General features: G+C 38.5%; 1 protein-coding gene across 1 annotated transcript; it reads right to left on the reverse strand.

Annotated features, from left to right (window-relative positions):
- Positions 1 to 7,059: 7,059 nt before the first annotated feature.
- LOC124321982 (salivary glue protein Sgs-3-like) lies at positions 7,060 to 7,455 on the reverse strand. The gene has a single exon (XM_046784257.1). The coding sequence runs from the start codon at positions 7,453 to 7,455 to the stop codon at positions 7,060 to 7,062; it is 396 nt and encodes a 131-aa protein (XP_046640213.1).
- Positions 7,456 to 12,425: the final 4,970 nt, after the last annotated feature.

Below are 12,425 nucleotides of genomic sequence, written 5' to 3' on the forward strand. Positions count from 1 at the left end.
GAAGGAGAGGCTGCGTGGTGGTGACCACGGCTGCAGCAGCTCTTATGAGACTAGGTTAACGAGGCATTTTTCTAGTGGCGTTAATTCAGTCAGAGCTTATGGAACTCTTCAGCCAAAACGTCAGCAGTGACTTGAATGTTGACACGGAATTTCAGCATTGCGCTCTGCTCTATAGTCAACACGGAGTGGACGAAAGCACTGAGCATTCACGACAGTTTCCAACTAGAGCGCTCAAGTAATGAACCTTAATCAATAGCAAAAATGGTGAAATTTCAAAACCACACGCAAATAACTAAATGTCTTGTGAATCATTTGTGTGTGTGGCACACAGATTGTTAACAGCAGCAACCAATTGATAAATTTAGGAAAAAAACAATAATTGAACGTTGTTGCCACTACTGCAATCGCGAATGAGTTTCTCAATTGATGGTGGCTCCCTAACAAAACACCTTATTCGTCAGAAACCAGAAGGAGTAATACTGTTTAAAAGATTTGCCGATGATATCCTTCTAACAACAACCAGTAACGACCAATCCCAAATACAAAGAATGGTGCAAAGTAAACTAAAGAAGATGACCAATGTTGAAATAGAAGTGTCTTTTTTTCAAGTATGGTAGACGGCAGAAACAAAACAACTGAAAAACAACATTACCAGTGAATTCAAATAAAACTAGCAAACCATTTCTATTTTCAACTTGAAAATACCAGAATTTACTTTCCTATGACCTAATTCTAAATCCCGAAGGCGCGTAAGGTGTTTTATATTATCTTGGAAGAATGTATAAAACTTTGGAACACGAGAAACGAGGAAATTTTTTTGTCAGAGGAATTTACAATACACTATTGTAAAACTATGACTTGCTATAATGTGAAAATGCAAACGAAAAAAATAAAGAAATGTTCTCTGTTTTAATGATTATTTTGTATTTCGGACATTTTTCGGTTTGCATGACGTTTTGCACTGTGGAATTCAAACTTCTCTTCGTTTTTTTACTTAAAGCAATTGCTTGAATCTCAGATTCGCAATAAAAGATAGTCATAGATTGAGATGAAAACAAATTGTTCGATTTGCTCATCACATCAGACTATCACATCGACATCACACTGGAGGTAAATCTTAAGAGATTGTCGAATTCAACACTTCTTTGAAAGCCTTTTTGACAGTCAGATTAAGTTAAGCTGCTTGTAGAGACTCCGACCTATTCAATATCGTTAAGTTTTTAGGAAATGGAAATTTACGCGCTGGCCGTACATCTGCATATGAAAGTGTAGTAGATCGTGTTAATTATAAAAAAGTAAACCAGCTACGTAGATGTTCGTGAGTGGAAGCACTTTTAATATGAAGCAGTAAACATTCAAGTAGAAATTCAGGTCCGTACCTGTAATGTAGTTGTAAGCTGACATCCTTTCGCCATTTTTTAACGCGGTTATCTTTTCGCAAATATCTTTTGTCTCGCGGCCTCTAGTTTCTTAATTATTGAAATATGATGTCATTTTTTTGGCTTTTTGGCTACGTCTGCTTGCTATCAATATATTTATCCTCATCACCCCGCATAAAGTGCAATATAGTACCTTTTTTCTCTTGTGCCTCTATCCAAAAGGTCCAAAATTAAATTAATTAAAAAAATTCATCATAGCGGCAATCTTTGATCACTACACAGTGTTTTAAATTATAGGGATGACTAGGTGATGGATTTGATGTAGATGCAACGTTCATTTCGCCGTCGTCACTCGAAATTTCTTTTTCACCCTCGTTACCCAGAGATTCTACTACATGGCCATCAGAAAATTCCATTGCATCCTTCATCAAATCCAAAGCCCGCCTCTCCTGACGTTCAAGGAATTTTTCAACGGCTTCTGTCCATAATGTATCTTCAAGTTAAGTTTTATCGTTGTAATGTCGTGATATTTTGCTTCAAAAATCTCTGCGTCACTGTCTTCCAATATCAATTTCCTTTTCGGCAACTTCCTATCTTCTTCCCTCAACTTTTTCTCCTTTTCTAATTCATCTCTCAGTTGAACATTTTTGGATTTCAATTTTACAATTTCCTAGAAAAAAAATCATTATTTACATAAAACTTTAAATAAAATTTTGCCAAATGTAATTGTGCCAAAATTTTCTTCAAATGTAATTCAAAGTTTCCAATCTATTGGAATACAAAGTAATTAACCATGTACATTAAATTTTATATTATATATAATAATGACTGTTTAAATTATATATAATTAATAGTTTATAATATACCGCGATTACCGTATCCATATCCACGTTTTCGGAGATATTATCTTAAAGTGGATCATCATCAAGATATGGAATTGACGTACTTTTTCCAGCTGTGGGTAATGACGATATCTACCATGTTAAAAATATATATATTATTCAATTTGTACATATTATGTATACATTTTATTAAATTAATCGGACCTAAGTCGCAAACTATACTTACTATCTCAGTATTGACATTTTCGTTGACCGTACCGGAAGTGGATCAGGAATAACATCAGGGACCGGAACATCCTCTACAGCACCGGAGTTCGTTGTCATCTATAGTTATGAAAATAAACATATGATTCACTTTAAAAATATTATATATAATTTAAATAGGACTGCAGTCAACAACTACGTTGTTATAGAATTTTTTTCCCGTGGCTCGCAAAAGTGGTTGACAATCCTCGGTGCAACCTATTCAACTCGCCTCTAGGCCAAGAGCAATAGTCAATTGGAATTATCCTCACCTCCAATGAGCGGCACACGAGCCACATGGTGGAAGTCATCATGGAACTTTTTTGGCTTTCTTTACTCCAACGCAAACTAATTTGTCGTAGGCTACAGCCAAAATTAGGGTGTTTCATTTCCGATAAAAGTCTGAATTTTTGCGCCAAATTTTTTTTGGAAACAAGGAAGGAAGATCGCTTGTAGTGATGGATCAAGAGAGAGAGAGAAAGCACAGGAAGGAAGGTGTCTTGGTCTAGTAGTACTAGACAATCACAGGATGTCCGGGATGTAGTGGAGGTCGTGTGTTGAACCATGACATCCGGTAAAGGAAGATAAAGAGTGAGAGAGGTGAATCGTCACACTCCTCCCCTTCTCGGTGTAGATTTCGATTCGGGAAATGCATCAGGTATCAGAAGTTGGTCACACATAGTCAGTAAAAGTCGCTTTTGTTATTGCTGCTACTCTAATTTAGTTAAAGTAAAATAGACCATTACCCATATAAAAAATATATATAAAATTGTAAAGTGGTTTGTTACTTGGTTTTGTCAAAACGATGGATTACATACGTGAATAATAATTGGATTTATTACGAACAATAAATGTGAATTTGTTTAAAAATATTGTTTTCTTTCATTGGTGTGGTCAAAACGAACGTTAGTTTAATAATGTTGTCTTCTTGTGCGCCACAATTCCGTGCTTGGAACTCGTACTTATAGTACAAGTTCATGCAAGCGCGGTTGCATTTTCTAATCAGCTTTTGACGATGACGTTGGTAGTCTTCTTCTCTGCGGAAGACTAACGGTGTTGCGTGAGTGTCTTCCATCTGGCTTGACCCTGGTGCCGTTGGGGAAGGCAAATCTCGCTGTGTCGATCGGAAGTATGGCGGTGGGCGATTTTCTGGCGAATAATACGGTAAGTCTTCGTTGACCTCGGTGGCATCGCTGTCCTCTGACGTGGGCTCTCTTGATGGATTCTCGTTTTGGTCTGCTTCCTCGTCTTCGTAGCTGGATTGGTCGGCGATTTCTTCGTTTAGTTCTTCTCGTTCGGCGTGGGTATTGTTTTGTACCCTGTTCCCTTCCAGTTCCAATAGGACGTCACAAATAACGTGATCTTGGTGGTACCTTGTTGACGTTGCGTATTCCACTTGGCCTTCTCGCCTTGTTACTCGGGCTGGAATTTTTCTAACTTCCACTCTAACATCTAGAAGAGCGACCGTTCCCTCGTGTTGTTGTGAGGTGAGGGCGAACGTTTTGTTGAGTACCGTTCGTCTGCTAGGCATGGTGCTTCCGGTCTGTGCGTTTCGTTTCTTCTCCGGAACTGACTTAAAGTAAAATTTTATTTTGTTGCATGGGTGAATGAAATCAATAGGGTGTAGGGGCAGTAAGCAATTCATATAGATGTAGTTATCGTTTTCCGAGTCGCTAGGATCTTCTCCGCCAAACTTCGGAAATTTAAGGTTTCTTGTGGAGGCAATTTCGATTTCCATATCGGTTTCTTCTGAACCACCTACCGACATAGGTTCGGTGTGAATGAAACGACATCCTAGTGGGGGCGGCAAGTTCATGCGCTTTTCCCCTTGCAATCGCTTCAGTTGCCGAACTTTTAAAATCGGAGTCGTTTCGTCGTGACGACTCATTCCATCCTTGACTGTCGAGGAGTGCGTAGTGGTTTCAGTATTAGTTTCTTGCTGGGTTGTTGCGTTTTTTGTGGGATCTACCAAGCTGGCAAGAGGCTTCCCACAGAATATATAAGTTGTTGGTTTCTCTACTTCTTCCAGCGGGGGCATTTCGCAAGATAATTCTGGTAATTCCTCATCATCTGGTCTTAGGGTTTCCTTGGCTATTAGTATTTCGTTGATTTCGCGAATTCGTTCGCGGTAATATCTTCCGAAACGCTCGTGGAAGGTCGGTTTACTGACCGTAACCACCGGATGTTGTTGTTCTTGTTGTTTAAGATTGTAAAGACGTAAGTATTGAAAAATATTATTACGCTGTTCTTTTGCTGCAGTCATGATCGGAGTATGATCAAATTTGCTTACTACATCCAGACGAGCTTTATGGGCGATCAGGATTTTTAAGGTCGGAATATCGCTGACGTAGTGGACTGACGTGTTGTTATTGTTGTCTAATAGGTTAACCATGGCTCCATTTCGAAGTAATAATTTCACAATTTCCGGGCGTCGTTTATCAACAGCTAGGTGGATGTATGATATTGACTTATTGATCTTCTTGTTTATGATGTATGGGAATTCTTCTAGGGTGACGAGTTGTTCCATAGTTTTATAGTCGTTTCTTCTAATGGCTGCTGATATTGGGCAGTTGTATTTGCGCCGGATGAGGAAAGACTGAGCTTTCGGTTTCAGACTGAGGATGTAATCAATGCATTTCCGAGATTGATGGCTAATAGCCAATTTCAGCGGACATTCTTTGTTGTGTAGGTCGTGATCTAACAGGTTTCCTCTTTGGATGTGGAGAAATTTCAATGTCTCCACATCGTCTCTAGAAATTAAAATTTCGGTTACTGTCCTTGCCATTCTATCCTCTGGCATGATGTTGGCGTTTCGGGCAATCAGATCTTCAGCCATCCGCGTTCGATTTAAGCGTCGGCTATCAAAAGCGCTGTTTCATTTTGTGGGTTGTATTCTTCCAAATTTGCGTTTCTTTGCAGAAGTATTTGGAAACATTCATATGCATCGTGCTTTATAGCTACTAAAAGTGGAGTCTTTAGACGAAAACGATTTTCCACGTCTTCAGGGTGTCTGTCCAACCAGGTGGCTAACGCATCGCCGTCTTCTATTATAACAAGTTCGTGTACCTTTGGTATTTCGCGTTCGATGCCGTGTCGGAAGTATCCACTTCGTCTTCGACTCATGTGGGTAGTCGTGAAGCTCCATACTTTTCTGTGTTCGGATGGGTCAGCGGGGAAATCTTCGTGGTTCATTTTCTATATGATTGTAGACATGTTTTTAGTACGATGCTGTGTGATTTAAAGCTATAACTAATTGTGTGTGCATTTATTGCATAAGTTGTTTGTTCGGAATGGGTTATCTGCGCGTTGAACTGTTTAGAGCTGGATGCGGCTGAGGAAGCTATTTGTTCGATTTATTGCATCTATCGGCGCACTGGGATTTATTACATAAGGGTACACGTTGCCGGGAATGATTGCTGGCGGTGCGGAAGCTATCATAGGTTGAAGCTGTTCTAATGGTATTTCTACGGTATCTAATTGTTTCCTTCTTTCTAACCGCTTTTGTCGAAACGAGTGTATTAGTGCGGGGAAAGGATTAACGCGGGCGAATATATACATCACTAGGATAAACATTACGAGACCAATTGTGGCGAAGATAATTATGTTTAGATAGTCAGTCCAGGTAAATAGCTCGCCAATTCTACTATCTTGTTTTTCGGACATTATCATTCCGGACAAAGAGTTTTCATGCCTCTCTTCTATTCTTCCAATAAGCTCCGTCAATACATTGAGGTTTTCCATGTCCGCTGTGGAATTTGCAGGGTGTCCTTTTAGTGCATAGTCGAAATAATTTAACGGAAGCCCTTGGAATTCTGATACTAAGTTCAGATTAGGTGTATGGATGGTTGGAAGTTGTTCTATCCATACACTATGAGTAACGTTGTGCTCCCAGTGGTATGTTTTTCCATTTAGGTTGATAAGGTTTGATTTCCAAAAACAGTTGGAAAATGGATGAATAGACCATCCATCGGTTCCAATTGTATAGTTCTTGTTATTATATATTGTTAGTGGTTGATAACCACATTTCGTTTCTGTTGCCGTGACAAAGACTTAAACTCGTTCACATTCCTGCAAGAGTAAAGATTGACCCAATCCTTGCAGTCGGGAACATGTTGATAATTCTAGTACCGATGCGGCCAACAATCCGTTTGTTTGTGACAGCGTAACTGCTTGAAGTCTGCGGAGCAATGAAACTTGACAATACATTTGACGGATTTCCCTTGCTAGTTCGTTTTCATGTTGGATTTCAAGGTTCTGTTTGTATTGTTCGTGAAAAGATTGCATTATTGGTGTCATAACCTCACTTAGTGCTCCTTTGTCTATTTCTGCAGGATTTGAAGTCCGTGTTGCGTTTATTGTTGGGTTATTTTCCGTAGAGTCGTTGATTGCTTTCGTTACCCGATGTACAATCGTGGTTGGTTTAGTCATGTTTGGGTATGTGGCAGTTGATGTTTCATAATATGGGAAAGCCTCGACTGGTTCTTCCACCCATATGGGTTTGTTTGGAGAAGACTGATTTAGATATAAATTGGCATTTTCTGGTTGTTGTGGTTTTAGCTGTAATGGTAGAATTGCTGAAAAATCGTTGGGATCATTTATAGGTGTAGGTATCTGTTGTTGAGTTTTAGGCGTGGTTGAAGAATATTGTTTGGTTGGGCTGTCGTCGGCTTAGGCGTTGTTGTAGACGTAGTCGGCGTCGGCGTCGTCGTTGTAGACGTAGTTGATTTCGAAGTCGTCGTCGTTGTCGTAGTCGGCTTCGGCGTCGTCGTCGTTGAAGACATAGTCGGCCTAGGCGTTGTCGTCGTTGTAGACGTAGTCAGCGTCGGCGTTGTCGTTGTAGACGTAGTTGGCGTCGGTGTTGTCGTCGTTGTGGACGTATTCGGCTTCGGCGTTGTCGTTGTTGTAGACGTAGTCGCCGTCGGCGTCGTCGTTGTTGTAGACGTAGTCGGCGTAGGCGTTGTCGTCGCTGTAGACGTAGTCGGTTTAGGCATTGTTGTTGTAGTTGTGGTACTTGTAGAAGGCTTAGGAAAACTTCAATTATACCTGAAAGTTCAGCTGGACTCATTAAAACACGTTACCGTCTATGAATTACCTGACAAATGGCTCGATCGGCTTGCCATAGAAAACTATCACCACCAGTAACTAAGTGTATGAAAAACTGTTCCAACGTGGTAATAATGATCCCCTGAATGCCTGAAAAAGACGCTTCCCATTGCCAGAGGGCCACATGTTGGCCATGCGGTGTTCTCACAAAAAGAAGAAAAGAGTTTGGTTTTTTAAACAGGAGGAATTTGGTAAGGATGATGATGAATGGCCGTCAATGGCCATATTTTTGCTGTAGACCTACACCTACCTGAGGCTCGGTGGAACCTTTGATCGTGTTCGAAACAAGCAACGATTGATATTGCCGGCTGATTCGAGCCACCTCGGCTACCAAGGTGCTTAAGCTATCCTGCGAAATTCAAAGCACAGCTCCAACTTCAGGCCGTCGTCCAGGGTCTTCATATTGTACATGGAGGACATGATGCCATTTCAGCCTAATGGGAAAATCAAAAGAAAATTTGTAATAATAAATTCCACTTTCATTTAGTTGAAACAGTGAAGCATCATGTAACAAGTTAAAAGATTCCGGAAGAATAAAGGAATCAAAATTATTTTTGAAACATTTTACCTGGTACATCAATTTCATGTCCTGAAAGCGCAGCAAATAAATGAAAAAGAGAGACTTGTAACTGCGTTTAAAAAAATGTTGAAAATTTCTAAATGTTGTGATCGAAAAAACGACCCTATTCTAAATGGGCGCGTTCATTAATGCGTTACACTTTTTACGTTTTTCATCCCCTCCCCGTGGTATTCGGTCTTTGGCCACATTGAGTTACGTAAGAGAATGTGGCCAATGTAGCGTTCCCGTATTGTTTCTGCATTTCTATGTATATACCATAATTTTGCGTGATCCTTTTCAATGGAGTTGAACTGTGCTTATATTTAATTGTAATTCTAGACGACAATATTTCTCGAGTCCCCATTAGAATTAAAAATTAAAGAATAAGAATGAAATACAAGCACAATTCAACTGCATTCAAGGATCACGCAAAATTATTATCTATGGCCACGTTCTCTGATGTAACTCAACGTAAACAGGGGAGGGACTGTTGTCGGCTGATTGCTCCTAATCCAAAAATATTAATTCGAAACCCTTTTAGACTTGGATGTTGCCAGAATAGACCTACCTAGTCATTCCGTCAACAATAATAAAATGCGTGAAACTCTTCGTAGTGTCTTAATGACACAATGTTCAACTTAAACCTTGGATATAGCCAGGTAAAGCTTATATCGTAAATAAATTAGTTCTTTTTAATATATATATTATATATATATATATATACAGTGGGTACCGAAAGTATCCGTACGGCTGAGAGGATCAGTAGGGAAAACGCGTTTTTCAAAACGCTCCCAAAAATAGAATTCTCGGTGGAATTCGAAAAAAAAATTTTCAAAGGTTAATATTAGGGCGGGGTATCATGTGATTTTTTTGGGGAATTTTTCGACAACGCGATATGTGGTTTTTATCGCGATGCGTAAGTATCCGTACGGCCGAGAGGCCTAGTAGGGAATGGGCTTACTTTGGAGGCCTGTCATTCGGTATCTACGTAATATTATAGGGTGGGAAAGTTCTTAAAAAAAGAGCTGCATTAGCTCTATGTGTGGTCATAAGATCACATTTTTCAAATTTCATTTATAGTAATGAAATCGAAATTGAAAACACGAATTATAAGTTTTCCGTTTTCTTCCCCTCGATTCCCCATCACCAGTGTTGCCATATCTCAAAATCTCTTTCTTCCCTTGGACGGAAGAGGGAGAAAGAGAAAGGATAAATATTTTTTGATATGGCAACACTGGTGATGGGGAATCGAGGGGAAGAAAACGGAAAACTTATAATTCGTGTTTTCAATTTCAATTTCATTACCATAAATGAAATTTGAAAAATGTGATCTTATGACCACACATAGAGCTAATGCAGCTCTTTTTTTTAAGAACTTTCCCACCCTATAATATTACGTAGATACCGAATGACAGGCCTCCAAAGTAAGCCCATTCCCTACTAGGCCTCTCGGCCGTACGGATACTTACGCAACGCGATAAAAACCACATATCGCGTTGTCAAAAAATTCCCAAAAAAAATCACATGATACCCCGCCCTAATATTAACCTTTGAAAAAAATTTTCGAATTCCACCTAGAATTCTATTTTTGGGAGCGTTTTGAAAAACGCGTTTTCCCTACTGATCCTCTCAGCCGTACGGATACTTTCGGTACCCACTGTATAAGAAAAATGCAATTATTTAGGCATGTTTACATTTAAATTTGATTGATCAGAAGGGGATTCGTCAAAACGGTTTTCCGCCATCCTCTCTTATATCTTCTCTCTTAAAACTTCCTTATACCTTATCTTGGCCATCTGAGAATTCTACAGTGTCCAATTTCAATGTATTCAATTTTTTTCAAATTTCATCAAGAGTCAACAAGTAGTAAATTTAATATAAGCTACGGCTTGAAGGGCGCCACATACAAGAATCTTTTTGTAAGGAAAACTGGGAATCGAAATTCAAAGTATGGTTATATACACCTGTGACTTCCGCGGTTCTTTTTTTTATGAATATCATATTCAATTCATTTTTAGATACCCGATGAACTTCTTGAAGCGATTGATATGTCGGAACATAGGTCTAAGAAGCCAATCTAACACCGTTTGTTTCGCAGACCACTATACAAACTCTCATATTGACACTGACTAGTATAATTGATCTCACAAATGACCTCTTCGATGATAATTACACCTTTGTGTTAACCGGCAAATTCAACCAGGATTGCATCGAGGTTTTTTATTTTATTAATGAATTAAAGTATGTAATCATGACATGTTTTTATCTAGCGATTAGTTCATAATAAATCATGGGGGTGATAATGAAAACCCCACCATTCACTCGTTCATGTAGCTATTTCGCTTGTTTTGTATATATTTCCCTACAAAAGAGTCTGCCAAGCACGGAAATGTAGATGAGGAAAAGCAGCTAGAGTTACTGTCTTATGGAAAAATGTAAGACAGAAAAACAAAATTGGTGAATTTCTACGGAAATCAATGAAACATAAAATTCTAAAAACGTTATTGGAACGTGACAACAAGAACTACGAGTCATTAACGGTCCAGTTTCAGGAAACTGCTTCTTTAACTGATCTTGAATTTCCTAGAATTCCTTCCATCTCAGAAGTACTGGAAAGTGAGCGAAATGTCCCAACACTTCAAGAAGAATTGGAAGCAAAAATAAAGAGACACATGGTTTACAATTTGTGTGGGTACGTTTTATATTCTTGGAAGAGCCTGCTGAAGTGTGAGGCCTGTCTAAAAAATCCTACAAACTGAATTCAAACTCTTATCGCAAAACTTTTACGAGCATGTAGCTACTTCCCGAAGAGAACGCCACGGAAGCTTAAAGTTATGTACCCCTGCCAGTGCTTCCACTTCTAAAAAACAGGTGACCCTAGAAATTGCCAGATCAGGGAAAAAACCCTAAAAACAAAATGAAAATCCCCAGAAATATCCCTAATCACATTTTTTTTACTTTTTACCCAAAAACTCGCTAAAATCCCTGTAAATCCCCCTAAATTTCTAAAAAACCAATTTTTATGCTGAAAATTTTCTATAACGCATGAAATTCTTTTTAATTTTCAATTTAAAGACAAGTGTTACAATTCAGAAAATTAAACAGAAAGGTTACAGATTCAAGAAATTATTTCCTTTCTTTTTTCGTGATAAAAAGAAGAGAAATTGGAATGGTAAAATACACAGCTATCACGAGGTCAAAGGTATTAATCATTTGTTTTTTTCTAATTTGGCATAAACATTGATTGGTACATTTGATTTGACTCCTATCACAGCAGCAATTATGTCCTTTTTGATCGCAGCAGTGCTTGCTTTGCCAGATTTGCCTTCCCTGCCTAAGGTACAGAGTAGCCTACAGACTCCTATTTCCTTAAGAGAATTTCTGACTACTATAGTCCATAGAGTAGTAGTACTTATTTTCTACACAGTGGCTCTGGCTAACGTGTTTTTTTAATGAAAACAAAATTTTATCACAACGAGTTCTTAATTTAATCCAACCAACCAAAAAGACCAATAAACATGGCGGACATAGAAACAATTGACACGCGAAACCGCGATGTGAATCTACTGTTCTATTTGCCTCTAACCCTCTATAAAGAAAACACTATATGAAAATAGTCAATGAGAAATGCTTATCAGCAACCATTTAGCGGACTTATAAGATGCTTATGCTTCCCTTATATACGCGCCAAAAATGTTTAAAACCCCGTTGGTAAAAGTACGATTTTTAAAAATTCATAACTTTTTACATATTAATTTTAATTCATTCCTGAAAAATGAATAATACACGTAAAGCTATTTTCTATAGAAATAAAAAAATGTTGTAGCTATGAAAACATTACAACTAAAAAAAAACGAAAAACATGTTTTTTTTTTCCTATACCTCCCTAACAATCTCGACTACGTTGTTTAGCAGCGCCAACTACATTCCTGAAAACGACGACACTTTTCAGGGATAGGAGTCTCCCTACCATTAAGGCATTAAGCTCTTATACCATGCTCCATCATGGCCTACTGAACCCTAGGCCGGTGGTCGAGCTATACCCCTGAAGCATAGCCTACGTAAGTTACGGCCACTCAACGTTCTAATTTTAAACAAGGACTTTTGTTTGGCAACGACTAAGAAAAAAAAATCAGATTTTGTTTTAAAAATGAGAAAAAACTCGCATTTTTTACAGAATCTAGGCATTCCATCTATTTCGCTTTAAAAATATAGAAAAAACAAGGAAAAATTTTGAAAAATGGCATATGAATTGCACAGGTTGTAACCTAATACTACTCATATGAGAATTCACCGCTA

The sequence above is a fragment of the Daphnia pulicaria genome, chromosome 1, assembly GCF_021234035.1.
Source record: "Daphnia pulicaria isolate SC F1-1A chromosome 1, SC_F0-13Bv2, whole genome shotgun sequence".
NCBI classification, from domain to species: domain Eukaryota; kingdom Metazoa; phylum Arthropoda; class Branchiopoda; order Diplostraca; family Daphniidae; genus Daphnia; species Daphnia pulicaria.